The sequence below is a fragment of the Melanotaenia boesemani genome, chromosome 1 (assembly GCF_017639745.1).
Source record: "Melanotaenia boesemani isolate fMelBoe1 chromosome 1, fMelBoe1.pri, whole genome shotgun sequence".
NCBI lineage: Eukaryota > Metazoa > Chordata > Actinopteri > Atheriniformes > Melanotaeniidae > Melanotaenia > Melanotaenia boesemani.
Genome location: NC_055682.1, coordinates 17,836,026 through 17,863,425, shown reverse-complemented (window position 1 = coordinate 17,863,425; position 27,400 = coordinate 17,836,026). Strand labels below are relative to the sequence as shown.

The window sequence follows — 27,400 nt, the reverse complement described above, 5'->3', positions numbered from 1 at the left end:
TGTATATTTTATGGAGAGGTGAAGTCTACCTTCATGCGGTCATATTTATCATCCACGTCCTGTATCCAGGAGATGAACTGACGAGCATTGAAGCGATCTCTCACAGATTTGTTCTCATCACCCTGAGAACAAAGAACAAATTACAATGCAAACTCTCCAGTGGATTATGCCATAAGAGGCTGATAACTTCAGACTCAATTAGTATAGTCTATATTTCCTACCTGGCTCTCAGATGGCATATTGTACACTTCAGAGTCCAAAAGCATGGTGCAGGCACTGAATGGCACAGCCTGATTGGCTATCGTCCTTGCTGCTCTGCAATGGACTCTTAAAACCTCCTGCTCGCACGAAACAATTAGCTTCTCCTGTAAACAGTAGAAACAGCACAGAGAGAAAAGGAATAATCAGTAATGAGGCCAAAAATCCGGATGACTTACTGGTTTTTGAGGTGAATAGATTAGGAAGGCTGCCATGCATGTTTCACAGAATGACTGTGATTTAATTAAAGATGAAACAGATTTGAGTGCAATTTGCTTTGGCTCAGCTCAGGAGTCGGGACTGTGCAGATTCCACTTGAATTTATATTTTAAAAATGCTTTGATCCTTAATAAAAGAAGGGCTCATAGTGTTCACTGCATGTGTGTGAATGCAGAACAGAAAAAATCCTGCAGAATAAATGGGACGTGTAGAATATGTTCCTTACCCGCTCTATGCTGTGCTGCAACCTGAGCTTCCCTCTTACTGCCTCCTGTTGCCTGAAGAGCTCCTTCAAAGGTTCTGACAGCGATGGAGGCGGGGCAATCTGATGAGAAAAACACAACATAGGATTACATACCTTCTACATATCTTCCATGTACACTACCGTTCAAAAGTTTGGGGTCACTTCCCTATTGAATCCCATGGCAAAGTGACCCCAAACTTTTGAACGGCAGTGTATTTCATATGAAGAGATACTGTAAAGTCGTGATAACTTACCACAGGAATATGAAGCTTGCTGAGCGGCTTGCCATCCAGCAGGTATGAACCAGTGTAGGTCACATACTCAGCGTAACACTGAGGGGCCTGAGGGGTGATGTAACACAGAATCTTCCTCTTCTCCTCAATTTTCTTCCTGATCTGCAGGTATTCAAAGTAAGGGTTGGACCGGTCACTGTGGTATGGCTCAATGTCATCCAGCTTGATGGCATTGACTACGACGGCTAAGGTCTGTTGAATCATTTCTCTGGTCTGCTGCATGGCTGTGTTTACTAACTGAACCTGAACTTGCTGCCCAGCAGAACGTGGAAATTTCCTCTTCCGTGGGTGTTGAGTTGGAGATTCCTCGTCATCCACCGGGAGGGGACGACCTTTTGTTGTCTTAGTGAGAACAACTGATGGAGATGTCAGAGAAGAAGGAACAGACACTGCAGCAGAGGCAATGCTTAGCCCAAAGTCTTTGTCTTTCTTTAGAGCTGGGAAGGAAGAAACTGAGGTGGGAGTTGGGGTTCTTGTGGGGACTGGGTTAATGCTCACAACCGGACTGGTTGTCAAAGAAGTGGTGGTGGCAGATGAGGTTATTGTGCTGGAGGTAGGAGGGACAGCAGCAGTAGGATTGTTCTTGGCGCGATTGCGAGTCATCCTTTGAGGGATTTCTTCTACTTTCTTGGGGACATCTACAGCGTTGGGCACAGTGGTCGGGATAACCGGTGTTAGCTTGGATGAGGGCTCCTGAGTATCTTGTGGTTCCACTGAGCTTGAGAGGGTGACAGCCACTGATAGTGGAGGAAGAGGAGTACATGTCTCCGTTACAGTCTCAGACATCTCTCCCTGCCTCACCTCTGGCTTTACAGCAGGCACTGAATCCAGAGGTAACTGCAGTGTCTCAGTGAGGGAGGGGATCTGAATGAGATGTTGGTGAGAGGTATCTCCTTGAACAGACGAATACAATATACTGCCATCTGACTCATCAGATCCTCCATACCCTAACTGCCTTTCTAAAATGCTGCCTTGTTGTTGGTTAAGAGACAGGGCGTTGTTGGGCACACTCTGAGCCTCAGGGTCCAATTCTTGCTGAAAGGTATTATGCGGTGATGGCACCACCAAGTCTTGACAGGCAGATTCTCCTAAACTGAGGTCTCCAGTAGGGCATGGAGTCTTAGCTAGCCTAGGCAGGTCTACCTCCATTATATCTGGGTCATCTCTGTCTGTGATTGTGTGTCTAATGTGAGATGGAATGATCTTGTTGTGGTCACCCAGCTCAGCATCTCGAGGCTCGGATTCCTCTGACTTATCTGGTAACGGTAGGTCAGGCAAAGAGAATGGCCCCAAGTCATCTGGATCAGCTGAGAATGGATCTTCCCACGGCACCACAGGCTCTGGACCTACAGCTGGGGCGATGTGGCCATCGGGGGTAGCACTAAAGCTGTGTGTGCTCTGTCCGCTCTCTGGTTCTACGCAGGTGGGCTCTGTATCCATCTGGTGCTGATCCTCTATCATAGGCTTGTTGCAGTCCTGGAAGAAAGACTCCAGCCTATTGGAAGATGATGAGGTGTTTAAATAGTTGGGTTCCCCATCCATACCTGTATCAGGCCTCTCTGGAGAGGGGATGTCAGCTACAGCCTCCTTCTGCTCATCAAAGTCTACTGGGTCCTCTTTGTGCCACCTATTCCATGTAGCATATGGAGGAGTGACAGAGGGGTGTTCAGACAGGGGCTGCATGTCGTCAGAATGGGAGTAAGGACTGGTTATTTTAGAGACAGCGGCCTCAATCTCTCCACGGGGAGATTTGAGGTTCATATCAGAATTCCAAATCATGCTGTGATCATAACAGTTTTCTCCATGGTTAGGTGCAGAGTGAGAGGAGGACAGCTGATGGACCTCTGGCTCCTGCCGGTCTGGAGACTCTGCAGACCAGCTCTTCCTCAGAGGGTCATCAAGATGAGGAGAGAAGGAACACTGATCTCTTGTTTGTTGCGGCTGTTCCACGGCACAGTGGTCTCCATCAGTTCTCTCATCCAAATCATCATCTTCTTCTTCGTCATCCTCCTCTTCTTCATCCTCCTGCTCTTCTGTGACAGATGGGAGATCTGAGAGGACCAGATTTGGCTCACTGTGGTGAGGCTCAGACAAGTCATCAATATCCAGAGGTGGCAAAGCAGCAGGAGCTGGGGTTGGTGGTGCAGCGATGTCAAAGCACGGTTCCTGGGGGTCTGGTCCATGAACAGGTGTAGAAGGTTTTGGCAAGAAACTGGTTAATACGCTGTCAGGAAGGTGCTCGTTGCCATCGACAACACCTAGAGTTGTTGCCACCACATCTGGTGCTGGATGTGCTGGTTCCCGGCGAGGAGACAACATTCTCATTGGGGAGAAATACGATGATGATGACAAGCACTCCAACCTATCCACTGTCGCTGACTTGTCCTCCAAAGGTTGAGAGGAAGATGACAAATCAAATTCAGCTGATGGGTCATTCTGCTGTCGAAGAAATTTATCAGCTTCGGCTTTGAACTCATCCTCTAGAGGTCTGCGGACATCAGCTGATGCAGAGCGGCTGATGAGTGGCAGCTGGAGGTTCTTTGCAGGTGTAGGACAGGTACCTTCCTGGAAACTCTGAGAGTTGGAGTACCTGTGGGTGGACAAAGGACATTTATTAGAAAATATGTCAAAGTATAACACTCAAAATATGCAGCATACAGCACTTGCAAGTTTAAATTCCTTACCTTTCAAAGAAGGACAGGGAGCAGGCATTCATCGACATGGTCATAGCTGAAGAGGTCTGGCAGTCCAGTCCATCAAGCATAATGTCACGATAATCCTCTGGACTGCAAGATGGGGTGCGTGGAGTCTGCATTACTTCCTCAAAGCTGGGGCAGGAGATGACAGATGTTGGTGTGGGGACACCAGTTGGCCTGTTTTGATCTGGCCTGGGAGAAGCAGGGAGGTTCTCCTTCATCTGATGGCCAGCCAGCCAGTCCTTTGAGTTTTGGCTGTCGGTAGGCTGAAACTTCCTCCCTGGAGACATCATCTGAGCTGGGAGACCCACATCCTTAAGTTTCTTCTCTTTCAGACCAGACTCCAGGCTGTTGGATTTCTTTGATGAGAGCTCAGTACGGTTTTTCCTCACTTCCTCTGTGGACTTGGCTTTGACTTTGAGTTTTGGGTCCCCTGATTTGGGTCTTAGCTTCTCCATCGGCTTTATTTTCCGTTTTTTGAGGCTTTCCTGGTCTCTCCGACTCAACATTTCACCGAAACTTGTCATTTGATATTCACCATCCACCACCAGTCTTTCGCGTGGACGATTATCTTTTCGCACTGGGTCTTTGGACTGAGTGAGCTTTTCATTTTCATCCTTAGCCTTAGATTTACTGTGATCCACTCTGTTGTCTTTGTCCAATGTGTCCCGATTTCTGTCTTTCTTCAAATCAAATTTAGGACTTTGTTCTTTTGATCTGTCTTTAAGAACAGTGACCTGGGGGCTATCTTTCAACCCTGACTTCACATCCTCTTTGGAGTGTTTAAATGTCCCAAAGCCATCAATGTATTTATTCTTCTCTTCCTTCAATTTCTCCTTATATTTCTCCTTTTTCTTTTTGTCTTTCATCCTGTCACTTATGATGCCAGTAGCTTTCTCTTTGTCCTTTTTGGACATCTCTTTTTCAAATTCTAATGTTTTATCAAAGTCATCTTTGCCGTCTCCTTTACTTCCAAATGGGAATGTGTAAGGGTCTGCCTCTAGAGGCATGGGCTCTTTCTCAAAAGGGAGGCTTTCTCTAGTCTGGGAGAAGCCAGAGAAAGCTTGTCTGTTGGACTCTCTGATCTCCCCCGTTTTGTCTCGTTTGTCTCCCTTGTCCTTCTTGACTTTGTCTTTCTCCTTGTCATGGCTCTTTTTTGAAGAGGAGGAAGAGGAATGTCGATGCCTCTCTTTTTCTCTGAATTTATCCTGTGGAGTAGATATGGATAGGGAGTCTCTTCGGTCCTCAGAAACATCTGACAGGTTGATTGGGTCATAGTAACTCGTGAGGACAGGATCATGTCCCCTATCTGTGAAACTATCTGAGGAGATTTCACTGTTTTTATCGTTGGAGTCGTCCTTGTAGTCGTTCATAGCTTCCTCTTCTAGTTTTTCTAAGAGGGACTTCCCGTCCTCACCGCTGCCTTTTGAGGGCTTCCGTTCCTTTGAATGGTCCTGCTTGTCTTTATACTTGCTCTTAGTCTTTTCCTCAATTGTGTCCCTTTTGTCCAAGAGCTTCTGCTTATTTTTCTTTTCTTGGTTTGAGTCCACTGACATCCGATCTTTCCTGTCTTTATATTTTGCATCTACTGAATCCTTCTTGTCTTTGTTGTGTTTATCTAGAGAACCTTTCCTCTCTTTGCCCATCTCAAATGCAGCCTTGTCTTTCTTCTTCTCTTTGTGTTCTTTTGACTTGTCTGTGTTGTGTTTTGTCTCTGCAGAGGATTTTCTAATTTTTTCTGATGGAAAGTGATCCAGCTCATCCTGATCAGGTGTCGAGTCTTTTCTGATTGACTCCGACCCAAGCACAACACCACTGTTGTAGCTGTCCTCGTCATCATCACTTTCATCCGTGAATACGTCATCTATTTTGTACCATGTTTTCTCTCTGGTTTTCTCAGGCTTTCGTTCCTCTTTCTTTACTTCCAAGAAATCTCTCTCTCTATCAGTATGTTTATCTTGAGAGGCTTTCTCTTTCTTGTCTTTTGTCTGCTCTGAAGAAATTTTTCGATCTTTGTCTTTGCCATGAGAATCTTTGTGTTTGTCTTTGGCTCCCTCCTTCTTGTCTTTGGTGCCCCGGTCTGCATCCTTTTCCTTGACAGTTTTCTCTGTAGAGTTTCGCTCACTCTTGTCTTTCTCCTGATCAGTTCCTCTGTCTTTTGTCTTTTCTTTGTGCTTGTCAGCTTTTGTCTTTTCTCGCTTCTCCATCCCCTCACTCTTCTTTTCTTTCTCCTTTCCAGAGTGGTTCCTTTCTCTGATCTCAGAAGATTTACCGACATCGTCTTTAAAAAAAGAATCGTTGCCATATTCATCTCCTATAACTTCTTGCTTGATTTTTAAGTCTTTTCTGTCCTTCATGAACTCATACTGGTCTTTACGTTCTCGACTACTGTCCAGAGAATCCTTGTCTTTTTTGTCTTTGACAGCCTCTGTGGACTCTTTCCGCTTCTTTTCTTTCTCAACTAAGTGACTGGAGTTCAATTTTTGTTTTTCTGACCACTCTTTTTTCTTTTCATTAGTCTTCTCCGAAAGGTCCTTGTCTTTTTTCTTAGAGGTTGTTTCTTTCTCTGATCTTTTATCACTGTGATCGGATTTCTTGTCCTTGATTTTGTTCTCTTTTCTCCTCGTTTCTTCCTTAACAGTCTCAACAATTAGCTTAACAGTGTTGTTGGATTTATATTCCTTGACTTCTTTTATTTCTTTAACCGGAGCATCCCAGCTGTCATCTCCATAGAGGGACGAGTCGGAGGACATCTCAGAGCCCCATCTGTCATGATGATCATCTGATGCACTGAGCTTTGTGTCCTCCAGGTTGAGGAAACGGTTATTGACCTCATAGCCATCATTCTCAGACTCTTCTTTCTGTGTTTTGTCCTTTTTGCATTTTTCCTTTTCCTCCTTGGTGTTTTTCTCCTTGTCCACCTTAACATGTTTTTCATCTTTCTGCTCACTTTTCCTGTCTGCCTTTGAGGACTTCTCCTTGGACTTCTTCTTTTTCTCTTCTTTATGAGTTTTCTGTTTGTCCTCCTTGGGTTTCTCCTTCTCTTTGAAGTTTCTTTCCTTTTCAGATTTTACAAGCTTGTCCTCCTTGTTTGTCTTGTCCTTGCTAAAGTCTTTTGTTTTCTTGTTTTTCTCTTCTTTTGCTGTTCTTTGCAAGTCTTTTCCAGATGACCAGTCCTTGTCCTCAGACTTGTTTTTTGTGAGCCTGTCCTCCTTTTTTGAATGGTCTTTTTGGTGTTTGGATAATTTGACTTTGCTCTCAGGTGTTGATTCAGACTCAACAATTAACGACTTCTGCCTTGAATCGTCAAAGTCAAATGAATAGCTTTTCACAAACTTTTCATTCATATCTTGATTCAAGACTAAACTCGGAGCTTTGTCTTTTTCCTTATTTTTATGCTTGTGCTTCACTTTATGCTTTTTTAGCACTTTACCATCTACATCAGTTTTGGAGACGGCACTCTCTGCAAGGGAGTTTTTATAGAGCTCAGAATTTTTCTTGTCAGTGTTACTATGTACGTTGTTGTTCTTCTTCTTGTTCTCCTGCGCTTTTCTCTTAGCTTGTTTTACTGACTCCACACTGGAATCTGCAGAGGAGTAGTCAGACTCACTGGACATTGTTGTTCTGACCGAATCTGACAGAGAGCTGACATCTGACCACGTAGGAGACGACACAGTCTTCCAGCCATCTGTCCTCCACTGCTTTGGATGCTGTTCAGCTAATGATGGCGCTTGTTTCTGAGAGTTCAAGTTTCCGTGGGAAGAAGAGGAGGATGCGTTAAAGCCAGCTGATTCTTTAAGGTTTAATGTAGAGGAGTCTTTTATACTATTTGAGCCCTTGTCATCCTCACTCTCCATATCGCCACAGTCTGAGTCAGATGTACAGAATTTGTCGATGACTTTGCCAAACTTGACTTCTTTACTGACATTATTTTTACTCTCCTTCTTTCGCTTCTTTTTGACTTTATTTTTGTCTTTTTGTTGTTTAGAGCTCATACTGCCAGAGTCTCTTGTCTTCGTATTTGTTTGCTGGGCTTGTTGCCGCGGCGTGGGCGCTGGTGTGAAACACGTCCGATCATCCTCGTCTGAACTGTTACTGTCAGAGATGATCCTCCTGACAGTTTTCTTTGGTGTGAGCGAGTTGCTTTTGGAATAGGTTTTAACCTCCATCTTGGGTATAGAGATGAAGCTGTTGGTCTTACTTATTGAGTCCTTTCGGAAGTCTTTTTTCAAGAGGTGTTTATCGTCTACAGGAGGGACGCGCTCTTCCTCATCGTCCTCATCAAATTCATATTCATCTTTGATGGGTGTGACTGCAGATTTAGGAGGGTCTGCAGCTTTCCCTTTTAACTTCAGGCCCTTCTCAAACTCTGAATCTGTGTTATTGCCATCAACAGAGCTGGATGGGGCAAATGAGGGGGCATCTTCCTCCTCTGAAGATTCTGTGGAATGAAAACACAAAGTCAACCCAAGCAGCCATGCACACTAATACCACACAGAAAGCATGGAAACATGGATCTCAGAAGATTCAGTGTTACAAACCTGATGAACTTTCTTCACTTGAGGTGTAAGTGCCTTTTCCGAGCAACAGATTCAGCATAGTTGGAGAGTTGGCGACCTTCAGCGGTGTTTCACCTCTCCTGTTGCTTTGCCGTGGGTCCCCTCCATACCGTAAAAGCAGCTTAACCACCTGAAATTAATGTAATAAAATATTATGGTCCTGTCTACAATAACACAGATACTTTGCAGAACTTTCTGTACTGTGCAAACATGATTTCAGATTAGACATTGTCAGAGGAGAATCTGTTCTTCTCTTGCATTTTAAAGTGTTGTCAGTGTAGCCCTTATCGCCATCTACTGGCCTGACGTGATTACTTCAGCGTTTGTGGGAATTTCTGCCTTCCTATCTGGACTGAGATATTTTGAAGAACAAAGCTAATACGATTGAAGATTTCTTTTTAAAATATCCATTTAAAAAGACACAAGAAGTAGTCAAGGCCTGAATAGATGTTAACTAATTCAGTTACCTTCTCCTGTGTTTAATGCTTCTAAAAGAATTTATTCAATCTTTCGTTAACATCACAGATATGATTTAGTTTTATAGTTTTGAGTCACGCATGAGCTCAATACAGAAACTGGATTTTTTTACACCTAAGATGGGATGTGTGTAAAACCATCTCATTTTAAAACTGACTTCAAGACATTTCCGGCACTTCGTGCCATCTGTGCTGAAATAAAAAATATGATTATAGTAACAATGGTGTTCTATTCATATAAAGTCAAGGGCATCACTAGGAAAAGACTCCTGATTAGACTGTCTGAAAGCATGCAGTTATCACCAACTTCAGACAATATCGCAGCAAGACTGTCTTTATGGCAACAAGCTTTTCCTTTCCTTTACCACCGTTAATTTAACATGTTCAGAGTGCCATGATAACTGGCTTTACAGCTTTGCCTCTAAATGAGACTTTTCTTGACAGTGCCTCGTTATTAAATGCACCTAGAAGAGAACTAGGTGTGCCTTATTTTCTCCTTCACCTTGAAGTGTCCATTGTTGGATGCATCATGTAGAGGGGTGTCGTCATCCAGACCCTTGGTGTTGACCTCTGCACCGGCTGCCAGCAGCTGTTTGGCCACATCATAATACCCCCTATTGCAAGCCTCATGCAATGCAGTCCAGCCTAGACAGAGAATAAATGGCTGTGTCAGACGAGCAAACAGGACAATGAAAACGAAGTTTTCACAGAGCTTCACTTTTCCCAGTGTGTAACATTTTGAGTAATAAAATGTCTTATTCTATTTTGGAATAAAGCATTTAATTATGGATTAATATATTGTTACATACAGAAAATACAGCACAGCATAATGACAGCATGATGAGCCTCTCACCTGCAAAGTCTTTTACATTCACATCAGCTCCCTCACTGATGAGCTCCTTGATGCGGCGTACTTCTCCGCGGATCGCTGCTCTGTGCAGTCGAGTCTCTCCTCTCTCATTCCGTTTATTCACTTTGTCTTTGGTTTTAGATGCAGAGTTTGGCGTTCCCTTCTGACCCAGACTGGACTGAGACTGATGCTTTGGTGTTGTGTCTGCAGGTTAAAGATGGATGTTTCACTTCAACACTGTAATAATTTATTGCAGCAACCAATTTTAAGAATTTGCTCCACTTGTTTTGTTTACTTTGTAAGTGTTAGAACTGCTTCCAGCCAGAAGGGGGCAATCACAGTCTAACAATCAGCAACAGAATGGCTGGACCTACTTTACTTGAGCCCATTTCATCACATTTGTGAGATTAAACTCAAGCCTTTATCACATTTACATTATTGAGTTTGTACAGCTATTGTCCCAAATGAAACACACTTAATCTATGTACATGCCTCCAGGCATGCAAGAAAGGAATTAACATATAAATAAAAGTGCTTCTGAACTGTGCCTCACTAATTTCATTCTAAAATCTAAAATGTCAACTCCAAGAAAAAGAGTACAAGGTTGCAACAATAATGCCAATCTAGGTGTCTAATAAAGTTCCAGCCAAATTACTGTCTACCAGAAATCTGAGTGAACATAGGTAATTTTAATGATTAATAATTTTGAAGCTTAAAGGAAATTGGATAACAACACAAGTAAATCCTTGAAGGCTTTCTGTATTTGGCTGTAGACTGTCATTTGGCTCAAATGCTGACATTGCACCACAGATTCCAGAATAACGCAATACCAACAGAAGTTTCATTTCCGTTCATGCTATGTTTGAGAGAAAGCATGTGAACCAATATGTAACTGTTGCTGATTAAACGTAGCATCAATGATAAATACAGTTTTGTTAAATATTTGCTCTGATGAGAATTTATATGAACTGTTTCTGTCATGAGGATGGGGGTTACATAAGATGTGGAGTAAAAAAAAAAAAAAAAAAAAAAAACAAAAACATCAGGCAACATGCTCAAGATGTACAAAGTAAACAAAAACAAACAACCACGTGACTCATACTCCATCTGCCCCACTTTTAGCCCAACTAATTGCATTCCCACACACACCGTTTACATGTCATGCTCCTTCCTATCCCCTCCTCTGCTTTCCTCGCCTGCCACCAGGCCACAGAAGACGTGGCCTAAATGATAAGCACGCACCTGGACTGTTGACGGACTCCTCAGCTGTCATTTGCATGAGCAAGGCCACCTGCTGCCGCTCGGAAAGAGGGTACCCGGCCCGGATTCCTGGCATCCCCATTCCAAACGGCAAGCTCGCCTTCCGGGTGTTAGTAGGCTCCTTTTTAATGCGTTTCCTCTCTGGACCTGGTTTTTCTGTAAAATAAGTGACAGCAGAAAGCAAATTAATTTTATTGGTTGCATAGATACATATATTCACAAGAACACTAACACATGCTCAATCACACTTACAAATCTAATTGACTGAAACTTATGGAGGGAAGAAAAATGTAAGTTTTAATAGTGCAACAGCAATATAATAGAAACATTTAATACCAGCATGTTTATCATCCCTCACCACACCAAGTATCTGTGCTAGCCCAATGAGCTACAGTCACTCAAAACTTAATCTGCTCAATTTGAACAACTTTATATTTCTGGAGGAAAAACGAAACACCTGCTATCAAATCTGATGAGATTCTGGACAAACATTAGATACTCTGTTAAACAGAAATGCCAGAACTGCAGATGTAAGCTAACTTTCCTGTGAGATTATTTTATCTAAAAACAACCATTAGAAAGTTTGATTATATTATTTTAGAAAAAGTCATTTTTGGTCTGACTTTTAAAGTACACATAAATATGTTAACCTGACTGTTCGTAGCTAATTCTTTGGAAGTTTTGAATATCACAAGCTAACAACAAGTTGGAAATTTACGTAGTAGTAATGCTGTCCAATTTACTACTTGTATGATAACACAATTTGCAGTCAGCTAAGTTGTTTGTAAACTGTTTTGACCTCCAATGTAATGAGTACCAAGAAAAGGCCCCACACTGACAAGCTGAGAGGGGGGTGTGCTGCCACCTATTGTAGTAAAATAAGTTATACTTCAGTCAATACAATAATCCTTCCCTGTGATTATACACTGAGACAGGACAGTAATCTAGTGGTTGGTACAGTAGAGCTTTTGGCCTGAGTGATTTTGTGACATTAGTTTTTATCAATCTGTTAGTACCGGTGAGCACTGTCATCATTATAAGTTGTATTTCAGTCACTTTTTCATCTTCTGTTGTCAAAAAAAGAAAAAACATGTAAGTAAGACCAGCTTATCTGCCATTAAGTTGTATTAAATCAAAATATATGACAGTATAGAGAGTAGAGGATGAGCAAACAGATGTTAAGGGTTATTAATGGTTTCATGTGGGTGGAATGCAAGTACTTAGTATTCTGTAATACCATGATCAAGAGTGTTGATCACACATTTTTCCTCTTCCATGATTTCTACTGCAAAAATGTCAATTTTTATCCTCTTGAAGAAGACTAACCTGTTTAAAAACAAACACCACACTTGCTACCATGCTGCACGTGCAGAGTGGTGTGTGAGGTTTGCAGGTGGCAGTGGGTGACTTTAGTGTCATTACCCAGCTGCCCCTGAGAAAAGGAGGGGCCAGCAGGCAGTGTTTATGTCCATCTGTCTCCAAGCCAATCAGCCAGAATCATGAAGAGAGGAAAGAGGGTGTGACTTGGCAGAAGTGTAGTTATTACAAAATAGCTGGTGTATATTTCATTTCAACATGGCCTTGCCAAGGTCACCACTGCCTGCCAGGATTACTGGAGACATGGTGCTACTGGACAAAAGCAGCTGCTCCACAAAGACACACCCAGCAATTATTTTCAGTAGCAATGTAGCATCTGATGACCTGTACAGAGGATACACATGGCTGTCACTGAGGGGTAACAACTTCCGCAATCAGCAGCAAATTCCACATTCAAATGAATGTCCAGAGTTTGAACAGTGGATGTGTCTGAGCTGGATTTTTGTGAGACCTGTTTTATTCCAAGATTGGCTAGAATGCTCGAGGCCACAAACACAAACAAACAAGTAAATAAGGCAGAAGGAAGCGTTGAAGCTTGTGCATCCGGTGTCTAAAGGCTTTCCAGTCACAAGCACAGAACTGATGAACTTTCAGTAACATCTGTTAACACTTAGAGCTAATGTGCCCTCCATCGCTCTTTGATACACTCTCACGTTCTCCAAAGCATTTGCCATTTAGACATTCCTTATGTTAAGACAGCAGGAACCACAGAAGCAGTCCAAACATGTTTTCTTTTTTTTTTTTTTTTTTTTTTTTTTTGCAACAGCAGCAGCAGCAGAAGAGAGAAAGTGCTAAGCTAGCTTTTCCATGCGATGTTTACAAGACTGGGAAGCAGGAAGGCAGTCATTACCCTGGTGCAGCCATATAGAGGAATGCTGCTTAACAACGTACAAGTCGAAGCTGTTAATACAAGATTCATCACCGGTGGCAGAAACCTGGCTTCCTGATCTCTGCTACGGATCACACTCCAGGCACAGCCAATGTGAATGAACGCAGTGCAACTTGACAATTACGCACTTATTCTGTACAAAAAAAAGGAGCAAGTATGATTATAGTTTCAAACTGACAATTTAAGCTGAACCGGTTAGACGACACTGAAACCCAACTGTGTTTGATTTGAATACAACACGTTACTTAAAAAAAACAAAAAAGACGTGTTGTTTTAGGAAAATGAGACATATTTGTTCCACTTGTTTATGAAGATTATGTAATATTACTTCTTAGGTTTGTATTTGATCACTGAAAATTTTTAATAATATAGATCAAAATAGCAAAAAAAGCTTAATAAAAAGTTATGGTATTAGAAGTATGCCTACAGCATGTGAATTAAAACATCACATATGGATAACTGCATTACAGAAATTAACGATTACACAGCAGTGTGCATGCTTTTTTTCTTCTTCTCTGCTGGATGTCTATTTAGGGAACGCTGCTTTTATGTGTCTCTGTAAAATAATATCACTCAGCTTAACGACGGGGGTTGAAACCTTACTCTCCTTATTCTTTGAAACTTGACTAACAAGATAAGAGGAGAATAGATAAGGAAAGCAAGCTAGTTGAGGACTGTCATCCCATGAATAGATTGTATACCTGAGCCAAGAGGAAAGGAACACATCAAACAAAAATATCAGGTTATAATAGAGGTAGATTTTCACATGACAGGCAAACAATGCTGTAGTGTGAGCTAATGCCAAAACAAAGACAGTCTGCTTGAGTTTGCCAACAGACGCTACAACAAGAATAACCACTCTAACCACCCTGACCAGGTTTGATTTTAGCATGTTAGAGTGAGACGTGTTGTGTTTGGGGAGTCAGAAAAGTTGCATGAACAGAAAGTGAAAGGAGAAGACGCCAGAATATCCATATAGTTAAAAAAAGAAGAGCCTACACCACTTCATTTTTAAAAAAAAAAACTCCATCTACACCTATCCACATAACCGCGTTGTTAGGCACATTCATAAGCATGCCAAACCTTTAGGTGGCAGTAGCGACCCTAGTCTTTGGACGTATAATGGTTAGGTGGCAGACAATAACTGTCCTTAATCTCGTCCTTCGCCTGTGGTTGTCTATGTGGAGCAGTATTTGAGCAAACACAAACACAAAGCGACTGGAGAATGGATAAGGCCAACACAGTTTTGAGGACATCTATGCTGTTCTAAACAAAGGTCGCACATGTGACGTCAGAGTATTTTTGTCGCAGACAGTGACGTTCCCAAACCTAAAACCCCGGTTGTACATGACCACACGCAGATGTGCAAACGGAGTATTCGCAAATCTTCACTTTGGTCGGAGGTTTTTAAAAGAATCGTTTTTAATGACATAAATCTCCGTTCTCATGTGGATGACAGGCCAAAACGTAGAAAAATATCTTTGTTTTGTGAGATACCCTGCTACGTGTGGACAAGGCCTCAAACATACAGTTCGAACAAAGTTAGAGGTGAAGTATAGAGTATTCTCCATCCAACTTTGTCTAGTGTTGTTTTAATAATAATAATAATAATAATGGATTAGATTTATATAGCGCTTTTCAAGGCACCCAAAGCGCTTTACATTGTGTGAATCCATTATTCATCCACTCCTCACTCATACCTGGTGATGGTAAGCTACGTGTGTAGCCACAGCTGCCCTGGGGCAAGCTGACGGAAACGTGGCTGCCAGTCTGCGCCTACGGCCTCTCCGACCATCACCGAACATTCATCCACACATTCATACACCAGCGATGCCAACACTGGAGGCAAGGAGGGTTAAGTGTCTTGCCCAAGGACACAACGACAGATGACTGCGGGAGCTGGAATCGAACCGCCGACCTTCCGATCATTGGACGACCTGCTCTACCGCCTGAGCCACTGCCGCCCCGTTTTAATCAGCTACACACAGGTATATCATCTGTGTATTAGTTTTAGTTTTAAAACATTTCTTTTCTCATGCGCCTATGCATGAAATCTGCATGTTAACTTTTCTTTAACTTATCTTGCTTTTAATCATTTTAATGAAATTTATTATTTTATTGTGATTATGTGTTGATGCCTTTCACTATTTCAAAATGTCTGTAATGCCTTTGTTTTATGTTTGAATTGTCCTGTACATGAAATGTGCTATACAAATAAACTGCTTTGCCTTAATCAGAACCACTGGGAGTCTGGGAGACGGAAAGACTCTGTGGGAAGAAGTGTGGACAGAAGATCTGTACAAACCACTCTTCTTTTGCAGCCAACCATTAATGTGATGCAGAAGTATGTAAATGGGAATGGCATGGCAGCAGTTACAAATAATGTTTTTGAAAAAAGACAAAAGGGACTCATTAAGGCAAGTTTTAAATCCAGCCAAAACACAGGCTGGATTTAAAGCACAAGTTTGGGTCATCTTTGTATTTAAAGTGGGGATTTTCACACTCAATGATTTTGTACGTTGAAACAGATTTTTAGTGTCACCATAGTATAATTTATATATAGTAATATTTATTTTGGGAATATTTGTTTTGGGAAGGAAAGTTGCATTTGTAAAACAACTCTTAAGCTGAGTGTCTCTGGGTTGTTTTAGGGCAGCGATGCAGAAACAGATTTTTATGTTTACTTGGTTAGAAGTAATATAGAACCGAGAGAAGTTAGTGGTTATTGTGGTTAGTTTAGAGCTGGGCGATATGAACCAAATTTCATAACACAATGTTTTTTACCTATATATTAAAGGTAAAATGTATTACCTAAATATTTTTTTAAACAAAATGGATGAAAAAAACTTTCAATGACCAAAACAAAAATACAGTTGTACAAAACGCAAAGAAATAAGTTTATTTTAACTCAAAACAAGCTGTCTTGATATATAAATGATATTCCCTCATTCTAAATCGTGTGATAAAGTCCTGATATATTTGAAAATCTTGATATAGAGCCCTACATTAGTTTCCTTTTTTTTTTTTTTTACTATTACTACTATTACCAGTCACAATGTTATGAACAAAGAACAGACAACAGAATGAGTTGAGTTAATTTTGCTTCAGTTTGCCAACTAATACCCTGTTCATGGTAGCATGCAGATACGCACCTATGTCAATCCAAACGGATGCAGAGAAAAGGATTCAAGGCTGTTTCATACTCAGCAAGATGTGAGAACTTTTTTCTTGTTTGAGGCCATGAGAACAACATGACGTCATCTTGTGGCTTGTTCACGACACATTGGCTTCTGCAGTAATCCCCCCGTCACATACAAAGCTTCTTGTGCAGTATGAATTGGCCGGACCAATGCAAACTTTTTTCTTGTTCTTGCAGTGCAAGGACAAATATCTCAGTCCTCGTGGAGTATGTAACAAGCTTTAGGGTAATGACCCAAGAAAGAGAGACTTTTGTGCAGTCCTCCAAACTAATAGTGCATAGCCCTTATGGTGATGCAACATAAAGACTCGAAGCTAAAGTGCCAACAATAACAACAACACAACTCAGATCTGAGACTGTCCACATGTTTCAGCAAAATGTTATAACATGAAGAAGTGTGTTTACAGAGAAAGAACAAGAATAGTTTCAAAACCAAGTTCAGGCACTAAAAGATAGTTAGGATTCAGCAGACTATTAAACTGTTGTCACACCGTTTTGTTGTGGTGCTTCACTGACAATGGAGCTGTTGTTTTCACATGTTTTTAGGGTTATTCCTGGTGATTAGCCTAAACATGACAATATTGCTCTACCATCTTTTTCCTAAAAATAAATGTTACTGTGGTTTAAAAATGGCAACAAACAGGGTGAAGACAGAGTAGAGTAAAAGGAGGAGGACTTCAGGAAAGAGGAATGGTCTGTTGAGCACTGTGGTCACGGACAGCTTTTAGAATCCAAGGTACGGTGTGAATTAAAGTTCTGAGGGCTTTATTAATACCAACTTTCATGCTTTGGGATGTGCTGAAAATGTGTTTCTATCTATTTTCTACCACTACTCTAACTCACCTTCAGTCTGTTTTGGTATGACATGCAAGTATTTGCTGATTAGAGGCTGAGATGACAGCAATACATAAAGTGTAATGGTTGCAGCAAAAATAAACAAATACATTTCTATGTGCAGATCATATGCCAAATGTGTCAAACCATCTTTGTACTTTATGTAGTTAAACCAGATTTTAAGACATGCATTAATGTTCACATGCATGCTGCCTCATGCTTATTTTTTGCTGGTAATTTCCTTTACATCCTGCCATAATAATGTAAATAAGAAAGTTTAGGGTCAAGTTTTAAAATATAATGTTGGTGCTGCAGAATAACTTAAGCGTCATGTCTACAATGATGAGCTCAGGTGTAAATTCAAGTTTGACTCTCCATTAAGGTTTGAAATGAGGGGTGAAAAGGTCAACGGGTCAGTCTAAAATAATAAATTGACCCATGTATCTCAGAATGTAGCCGAAAAGTAGTTATAAAAAGAACTGTTCTCACCAAGCATGCAGGAAGCATACGGGGTGTAAATGCTAGGAATGTTCTGAATTATATTAGCGATCTCCTTCTATCCATATGCATGCTTGTTAGTTATAGAACATCAACAAGAGCAGAACTTCCTTTAAGTGACTTTATTAACACTAATTAATGGGTCATTTTGAAGAACTTAATTTCAGTTAGGTGTGTTGGAGCAGGGAAGCATCTAAAACCTGGAGGACAGGGGCCCAGCAGGGACCGGCGTTTAAAATTCATTGGCTAGACACTGACGATATTTACATTGATTGGGAAAAGTTACAAGTCGTCATGACACATAATATATCAGATTAAACACTTCTGATCATAATGAAATTATTAGGTAAGCCACTGCTAATAAAAAAAAGCAACTTGCTCTTTGATCTAATAAATCCTTATTAACATGGATTACTAAGATCTCAGGTGGTAGTAGCTTAAAAGGAAAGTGTTTTATTCAATCATCAACAACATACCAATAAGGCAGAGCAGCAGAGAATATGCTGCACAGAGGTAGAGGTAGTCAGGGGCTGGAAGCCAACATCGCCCCAAAACATCAAGCTATTAGCATACTAATGGCCTCTCCACCTATTGTTCCTGATCTGAGAGTTCACACTTCCCTTACAGAGGGGGGTAGGGTAGACCTCTTTCTTGAAGAAAGCAGGTAAAAAATATGAAGCCAGTTGATCGGTGTATAATTATTCTAAACAAGAATGAAAATTAGTTCTATAAAAACAGAACAGTAAATCATCTTGAAAAATGAATACAAGCATCTGAGAGGCATGCATGCCATGTATAAAAATGAGACAGGGATTCAGGATTTTATAATTGACAAATAAAGAGATGCCACTTAATCAAACATTCCACTTATTCCTTTGAGGTTAGCAGTACTTAACATGAAACCCAACAAAAGACATGCCCAATTTTACTAAACATAACACCAAGCCAATACAGCCAAACTGTATGCTGCAATATACTTTGTTTTCTCTCCTCTGCCCATAGTGGAAAAACTTCTGCAAATGTAATAGCTGAGCAGGAAGCAATGCAGCAACTCAACCACTGCCTCTGATGAAGGCTGTTAGCAAAACCTTTCATTTGGACCACTGTCAACAAACTAAATCCTGAGTCCTTTAAGCCCAAAGTCAAACAAGCATGAGCATAGGCCAGAGTCTTACCAAACCAAAACCTGCTGTTTCAGGTCTGTTCATGTTGCAGATTCCCAGTTGAATGGATGATCATTTGTGTGGTCTGTTCTCCTTTTAGACAACAAAGACAGATCCAAACTTGTTGCTTCTGCCAGACGGCTAACCTGTAGCTAAAACTAGGAGCACTTTCAAATCACAAAGGCCAGCCCCCTTTAATAGAGCACAACTACTTCCCCTCAGCCTTAGAGGATGTGATGCAATAACCCTCCACCCCCCTCAGTCCTCTTTGATTTAAACTTCAAAGTCAACATGGAAGAGTAGGTCAGATGCGCAGATACATTTCAGTATCTTCCTACCTGAATCAGAATCTTTGTGGTCTCCATTTGCTCCAGCAGTGAAGGGCAGCTTTCTTTTAGGGGCCTTTTCTTTCATCTCTTTGATGCCATCACTGCGATCCAGTTTAGGAGTCTTATTTGACAAAACTTTATCCTGTAAAAAACAGAGACAAATGAGAACATGAAAACCACAGTAATCAACGCAATTTAGAACTAAACGCTTTCATAGAGAGAAGCGCATTTTAAATGTCTACCACTGTTAAGATATGTGACAAAATACATATTAAATGAGTGATTTGTGAAGCTGAAATGTGTTTATATGTGAAGGGGACTGCAAATGCCTCCTTTTGTTTGCACTGCCCTGACTCTTCCAGCCATTTTGGGCTTTTCAAAGGAACTTTTCCATGAAGTTTCTTTCTGAATTCCTTAGTCCTTTACTAATAAAAGAGAGTGGCGCAGGGACAGAGGGCCAAGCTGACGCCAGCTCAGTTCGGTGGTTTACAGCTGCTGGAAACAATCACAAGGCCAAGCCTATATGCTATCAACAGATGTACATTCTCATGTGTTTGTCCCTCTCGTTTCTTTGCTGCAACCTGATCCGATGGTGACAGTAACTTGTTCATCAAGACTCGCAGCTTTGTGCATGATAGGACAGAAAAATTATGTGTATATTTGAATACAATAGTTTATCACAGGGTAACAGAAAATTATATTCCTGTTATTAAAAAAAAATCAATGAATTTCCTGCGTTTAATCAAACTAAATGTAAAAAAATGTTAATTTAGCTGTTCAATTTGAGAGAAAAAATCCTAGATATTATATAAACCTGTTTAATTTAATAGTCAAAATTCTGGCTTTTATAAGACATTTTAAAAAACTGATGGCATTTTGGTTTCTTTTTTACAGCAAGGAGAAGGAAAAAATGGAGTCCCTCTTAATTAGCATTTCAAAAAACAAAGACCCATACTAGTTTTTATTTGCAAATTGGTCTGCAGTTTAAAGAGTTTGTACAGACCTAAACGAGCTGTTGCTGAATGACAGGAAACAAGGCTCCAACAAGAGAGCTGTTAATGTGTTAACAATGGAAAGACTATAAGGGGGCATTCATACCAGGATAGTCTGGGGGACTTGCTTTGATTGGGCGAGGATTTCCGAAAAATTCAAAACCTTACTTTGGTTTGCGTTCAAACTGCACATAACTAAGGGGCCGTCCCCATGACACTGGATTGCAGCAAAGCCGCAAAAGTATTTTAGCAAACCACCCTTTCATCCCCACGAAGCCAGGGAAACCGACCATGTCTGAAGCCAGGTGTCAAGGTGGATAGGTTTGAGTCCTCTACCGTCTGCGGTACTGTGCGTACAGCGAAGTCGCACAACTCGAGGATACGATGTCAATGTGACAAACACGCGCCGATTCCCAATCCACCCTTCTTCAAGTTTTTTATGCTTTGTAGTCAAAGATTTTTTGAAGAAGAAGCTCAACTTCTTCATTAGTCCAAAGAAATGTTTCTCTTTTCCCTCGCAGTGAATCCTCCGCTATTTTCTCTTCTCTACTTCCAACGCAGGGAGCCTTTATCTGTGCATGCATTGTTTTGCTCTAGCTTTGGAGTGTTACTCTTTAGCACGCCCCCACAGCCTGTTGTATGTACTACAGCGGTGTTGTGGGGATGTTGAAGCCTTTTATTCTAGTTTTCGCCACCGTTTTCACACCTGAACCGGCTACGGTGCCATGTGGACATAGCCTAAAGCAGACCAAAATCACCTGGATGTCACGTTGTAAAAACAACTCCTCACTAGGGGGCAATACTCCCCAAAACAACCACTAATCAATAATGAAAAAGCAGGAAGAAGAAGACAACCGGATTCCCTGATTGGCCAGAACCAAAACAGGAAATCTTTCTGCTTTTACCCTTTTTTTTTATTTTTTTTTTTAACACCACAAGTAAACTGTAAATAATAGAGCCAAATGACACAGTCTTGAGCACCGACCGGTAACCTCCAAAAACACAGCTTTACAGGTAAGAATAATATAGATTAAACATCAAGGGTACGGCCAGATATTTAAAGTGGGTGAGCTGTGGGACACAACAGGAATTTTTTTTCCATTCTCCTTCTTTTCTTTTTTTTCTTTTTGTGTACATATCAGGCGCTGGGGTCACCTTTATTGTGACCCCGGCAATATACATATTGTATATGTTTAAAGAAGACCTATCAGCGTTGGAGTGAACGCGCCCTCTAACTCTTTCATGCAGGTAATTCAACACTATGTGTGGTAAAATATGTTATTATCAATAATTTGGGTCTAAATTTTGAAGCAAGAAAATGGGAAATCTGTAAAAGGGTAAACATACAGAGCATCCAAAGAACACATCAAAGTGTCAGTGTAGAAAAGGCAGTCATTACGTCAACAGTAATTGCACAGGTGTACACAGATATTTCAGACACTTCCCATTCCATCAATCAAAGGGTTTGATTTGGTGATGATCAATTCATTTGTCAGGATGATAATATGTCTTGCCAGTGAACAAAACAGAATTAAAACCTTTAACAGGGAAGACATTGCAATTGCATGGTCTGCAAACAGTTCAGCTCTTAATCCTGAAACATTTATCTGTAATCTGAATCAGCTGGAACCTGATTGATGAAAATAATTCATTTTGGTTCATATATCAAATTAAAGTTGTCATGAAATCCAGAGGGGGTGAATCAAAACAATAACTTTGACTGCTCCTACACATAGAGGCAAAACATTTTTAAATCTATTGAAATGCTTTTTGAAATTTGGTATTTGTAAACGGATGCCTTAGGGCTGGTGATGCCTGATCAGGCTAGTGAAGTTGAATCACAACAAAATCAACTTGTTCTGGTAAAAACAGGTTTTGATTTCAGAAGAAATACACAAACGTTTGGAAGCAGTTAGCTCTCTGCTAGCAATTTAAACAAAACTTTAAAGGGTTTAAATCACACAAACAATGTGGCTTTGTATATTTCTGTGCTGCACATGAATGGATTTATTTAATCTTCTCTTTGTTGTATAAATCTGTTATTCAGAAATGGTAACAGCAACCTGAGCAGAAAAAGTCTTATATGACAAAGTGTCATCAGTAATTACCAATTTTATTTTAATCTATTCTTCGTCTTCTTCTTGTTATTATTATTATTATTAAAGAGATTGTGTTATGCAAAAAATAGTGGCATGTTTTTTATGATGACATCTGTCACTTGAGTTCTGGTCCACATTACACTAAATAAATGCATCTTCCAGAAAGCCATCCATTGTCACTCCACTTTTTCAGGTGGCTGTGCATTTGATTTGACGTAATCTGTGCTAAACACTTCAGGAAATAAACATTATAGGATTAAGCACTCACTGAGGGGGGAATTTCCACAAGTGATGGATAATGAATGCACTCGTCTTTAAAAATGAAATCTTCTGAGGAGAATGGTTAAAGAAAATAGAAATAAAAATGGACATTTTGGAGATGAGCAAGGTATTTTTAGTCAATATTCCCCAGGTTTAAGGTGTAAGTGAGGATGCAAGTGCAAGTCAGAGGTAATGTGCACATGCTCACTTTATTTCGTTTAATTTCTCTGTTCAACCTTCAGCTCTTTTTTCATCTCTCTCGCTGTCCTCAGGGTAGGTTTTCTATCATGTATCAACTCTTTGAACCCCTCCCCCTGCCCTGCCCCAGTCATAAGACCATGATGTCATGGTACAGTAGAGACAAACAGTGTCAGCTACAGTGAGTCGGATCTCTCTCTCACTTGTCTGCACTCTGCTACACAAAGACTTCATAGCAGGAACACATTTAAAGCAAAAGCATGATGCAGAGCAACTACAATACATCTAAGTGGAAGAAGTGAGTGCTAAATTGCAGGAAAAAAAAAGATTAAATCATCGAAGTATATCTCTAAAGTAAGACAGTTGTTTTTGCTGAATTAAATGTTAACAAAGCTTTGTCAACTTTACTCTCCTTAGATCTACTTTACATTACACCCTGTCTGGTTGTCTCTTAGCAATGACTGCTCTTTTGGTTTCACTGTTTGTTTTTTTTTTTTTTTTTAACCCACCCCCGTGCGCCTTATTCCCTCCCTCCCTTCCTCTATGCCAGAGTCTGATGCAATCCTTTGCAGAGGGCTGTAAATCCATGCCTGCATAAGCTGTGCCTCTCTTTTCTTTGCCAGTGGTGCTGCTGCCGGCAGGTTAACAGTAAGTTCACACCATGACATCATCAAGCCCCCCCCCCCCCCCCGGAATATAATGTATTGACTGAACTGTATTGAAGTATGAAGTAGCTTCAATTAACTGACAAAATCTGAGTCTAATAGTGAACTAAGTTTTTAAACCCTGAGAAGGGAAACTTAGAACCTAAATGAAAGCTTAAAAAAGTGATCAGACCTGGTTTAGAGTTTGAGTGTATGTGTGAGCAATAAAAAGCCATCATTAACAAAGCTTTCTAACAAGGCCCAGGAGGAAACACATCCCCTTTAAACCTTGTTCAATCGACAAGTTTTTAACCAGATTTTCCTGTGACAGACAAACGTTGGAGGTTGCCAATACATAGGCCAGATCTGACACAAGTTATCAGTTCAATCGGCACTCATCAATCACTACTAGCTAAAGTTTCAGAGACGTGAGTTGAGAGGCTCACGGACACAACTAAAATTGACTTTACTTGTGTGATTGCATGTGTTTGCTTGAGGTGGGTTTGGGATGCTGAATGTTTCTGTGTGTTTACCTTGTAGTTTTGATAAATATTTAAAACTGACAAATATATAATTAGTGTGTCAGCGAGGGCTTCAACACCATGAAACAGTGCATGACAATGTGGATCATAGCGTTCATATTTATCAAAAACAACACAGTGAGGAGTCAGCTTGGATGACAAGAAACATACAATACAATTAATGTAGTGTACTGTTTATTCTGCTGTAGTTTGACAAGGCAAAATGCAGGTAGGAACAAACTAAAGACATTTTTTTCTTTATTTAGGGACTATGGTGAGTGAGTCTAACCCAGTAATACTTAATGAGGTGATTTTTTAGTGAAAAGATTTCACCCAGCAGCAATTTTATGACTACTTTGTAATATTAATTGCTCAGTGTTGCAGTGTTACTAGTAATATCTAACTAGGAGTGTTTTTTAATACATGAACTTTTGTAAATGACAATGTTTAGACGTGGGCTGTGAATTTGAAAAAAAAATATGAAATCAGTTTTACAGACTGCTGCATCAGGCTCAGCAGGGGAGGAGAAATCAGAAAAATTTAACTACCTTTACTTTTCATACACTATATAATACTCTATATACTTTTTTATAACTTTGGCATGTCTTCTTAATTAATGTCTTACTAGTATATTGTCATTATGTAGCAATGACAATTTCTACTGCAAGATAAATATGGTGTAATGGTCTTTATCCATCCATTTAAGAAAAAAAACACCACACGGCACTATGAATAATCCAAGCATTTAAAGTCTAGTGATCTTTTATCTTTATCTGAAGTACAGTACAGTAAAGATGTCAATAAAAGATTTACTGTAATTCTTTAAGTTTTCCCAATTCTCCCAAGTACAATTTGCCACACTTTCTTTTTTGTCCCCAAGAGGTAGGTTCTTTTCTGTACAACAAGCCACTGTTACTTGTGGATTTAAATAGTCTCAGCAGTTTTTGTCTCCCTACGTAACCCCAGGCTGACTTTTTAGTATATAAAAATATTGCAGTGATGGGAAAATTCAACTCAACCTGCAAAGTGTCACCTCTCTCACATATATGACATGAGACAGTGAGGAACTTTCAGAGTTTGACTTCTGCACAGAATGATGAGAGAGCAGCGTCAACAACAAAACACCATGAAAGCTAGTCCACTTTCCAGTATTGTGACAACAAACACTAATATCTGATTCAGACTGAAAGTGGAGCAGATTAAACTTGTGTGCCAATCCTATCTGATGAGGTCAATTAATATTAACTTTAACCTTAATATCCACTTTGGTGACACAAGATTGCTGTAAATAATGGGAATAGATTCAGTGATATGGTCATATACTGTGTATGGCATTCAATAAACAGAAAATAGTGTTTGTGTTGAGTGGGGAGTGTGCATACATATGCACAGAAGGAAGAGGGAGGGAGTGTGTGTAAACAGTGTGATGAAACTAAGATTCAACTTTAATCTGGTAATTATTGAATCTAATTAAGCGTAATTCACAGTTTCATCAGTGACACCTCAAGGGTCTGCAGACTTTAAGTGATACCAAGAAAGAGGGGAAAAAATATTCTGCTGTGTGGCATGAACCCAGATCTCTGAGTTGATGGATGGTCTGCCCACCAAACCAAAACAAACAAGTCAATTTTTCCCATTTTATTCTTGCTGATGTGCCCTAAATGTCTGTAAGGTCTTCAAAGGTTTTACAACAATAATTAGATGTTGTGGTATGTAGTACAAAATTTCTAAAACAAACCACATCTGAAAACTTGTGCAGGTTGTAATTTGTACAATGTTTTTCTTTTGCTCCATCTTACCTTTTTTCCCCCCTGCTTTTCCACCATGTCGGTGTTGAGTGGGAAGTGGTCCAGCTGGGGGGTTTTAGAACCCCCACCTTTGGGCATCGTTCAGCTCTCCCCACGCCAAACTTCATTCACGCTGCCATTGCATCGTCATCAACCGTCTGGAACAAATTGAAAAACAAAAGGAAAGAGTGGGGGAGGTTAGCACCTGACAACTGTGTTTCATTGAAAACACATTTCAACACAGCCAGACTATGTAGCCATTAGTAAGCGCATCAAGCACTCAATTTTCAACCACTACAGCCTTGCTCTGGAGATAAAGTAATTAAGAGAGAGGAGAGTTGCAGCTATGACAGGCAAAATGCTACAGAAGGGCATTAATGCTCTATGCTTACGACGGATACAGAGCAGTTTGTCTGTCTTTTGCATCCTTTACAAGTGTAATTTGGTCCGTTTTTAGGGCCCTTGCAGATGTGTACCCTCACATAGCAAACAAAGCAGTACCACTGGAAACTGTGGGGGCAGTGTTGAGCAGTTTGGCTGACGTGAGACCAGTGAAGGGAACAAAGAAGAAGTAGCAGCAGCAATGTATTTAATGGCTTCAGATACCACCGCCATATACTGTGCTGCCTCTATCTTTGTTTCTGAGAACATACATTATCATGATCTCTTCCACGCTCACCATGTTTATTGTCTGAAACTGATGTCAGAACTTGGAGGTGAACTCTGAGCTTTACACTGCCCTCCGGTGGATGTATTGCCTAGCAACGAAACCAATATAAAGGAGTTATTGGGAGTATGAGGTTTGAAACAGACATACTTATTTAATTTTAGCAGTCACAATGCAAAGATCAGACAGACACAGACACATTATTCATGTCAGCTATTACAATGAAAGCATTATTAAGCTTTATTTTAACATGTCAACAGGGCAGAGAATCTAAGATGATGTGTAACCCCATGTTGCAGGAAACTAATCAAGCTTAAAACAGCCGAGCAATATCTTTACAAACACAACTGGCATGTCTAATCAAAAACCAGAACAGTTACTTAAAGCCTAAATATGTCAGTCCTTGTAATTGTGGACGTTACTCTGTACCACTACCCCCATCCCTACTATGCTCACTTAATAATGTGGACCTGTTATCAAACATAACCCTACCTGATGTCAGTAATTGTTTCTATACATCCATGACATTAACAGAGTTTCTTTACAGAATAATGTCTCTCTGTTCTACATCTGCTTTGCTCAATGTGCAAGTTCACAACAACAAAACATACATATCCACTGCCTTCCTTCATGGCCTTTAGCTTCACAGGGTCATGAATTAATCATACATTCCATCCCACAATTCCCCTCTCCATAATGCACTTTCTCTTCTGAGTGTGTTCAAGTATGATCATCCCTGTGACTTGACTTTTGTGAGTGAACACATGAGACCATGGTTGACTTTTTTTCCCCCTCCCTCTTCTCTGAGACATTGGCACTCCTATCTTTCCTGGCGCCACTACCATATCCCCTCCCTTCCCCCATCCTTGTTCCCCCCACTTTGCAGTTATCCTATTGAAAGACTTCTATTTATATCCTTCCAGTCAAGTCAGTCAGTTCAAGACAGCCAGCAAGCCAACGAGATCAGCACACAACTGCAGCGGACCATTACTCGCTCCCTTTACTGTTGTATGGAAAGAGAGTCACAGCAAATCACTGGCCTCTTCCTCTCTTTCCTGTGGTTCACTCTTACTCCCACTTTGTTACT

General features: G+C 40.6%; 1 protein-coding gene across 2 annotated transcripts in view; it reads right to left on the bottom strand.

Annotated features, from left to right (window-relative positions):
- Positions 1 to 27,400, bottom strand: part of ankrd11 (ankyrin repeat domain 11) — a 113,318-nt gene that overhangs the window by 4,076 nt on the left and 81,842 nt on the right. For both annotated transcript variants that reach the window (XM_041979722.1, XM_041979712.1), the window contains 11 exons: positions 25,659 to 25,804; positions 19,154 to 19,286; positions 10,838 to 11,011; positions 9,599 to 9,799; positions 9,248 to 9,390; positions 8,252 to 8,399; positions 3,699 to 8,151; positions 976 to 3,604; positions 704 to 802; positions 222 to 365; positions 30 to 122 (listed from right to left, as the gene is read on the bottom strand). In XM_041979722.1, the coding sequence (XP_041835656.1) occupies positions 30 to 122; positions 222 to 365; positions 704 to 802; positions 976 to 3,604; positions 3,699 to 8,151; positions 8,252 to 8,399; positions 9,248 to 9,390; positions 9,599 to 9,799; positions 10,838 to 11,011; positions 19,154 to 19,286; positions 25,659 to 25,745 (8,304 nt within the window). In that variant the 5' untranslated portion in view covers positions 25,746 to 25,804. The remainder of the gene's footprint in view (positions 1 to 29; positions 123 to 221; positions 366 to 703; positions 803 to 975; positions 3,605 to 3,698; positions 8,152 to 8,251; positions 8,400 to 9,247; positions 9,391 to 9,598; positions 9,800 to 10,837; positions 11,012 to 19,153; positions 19,287 to 25,658; positions 25,805 to 27,400) is intronic.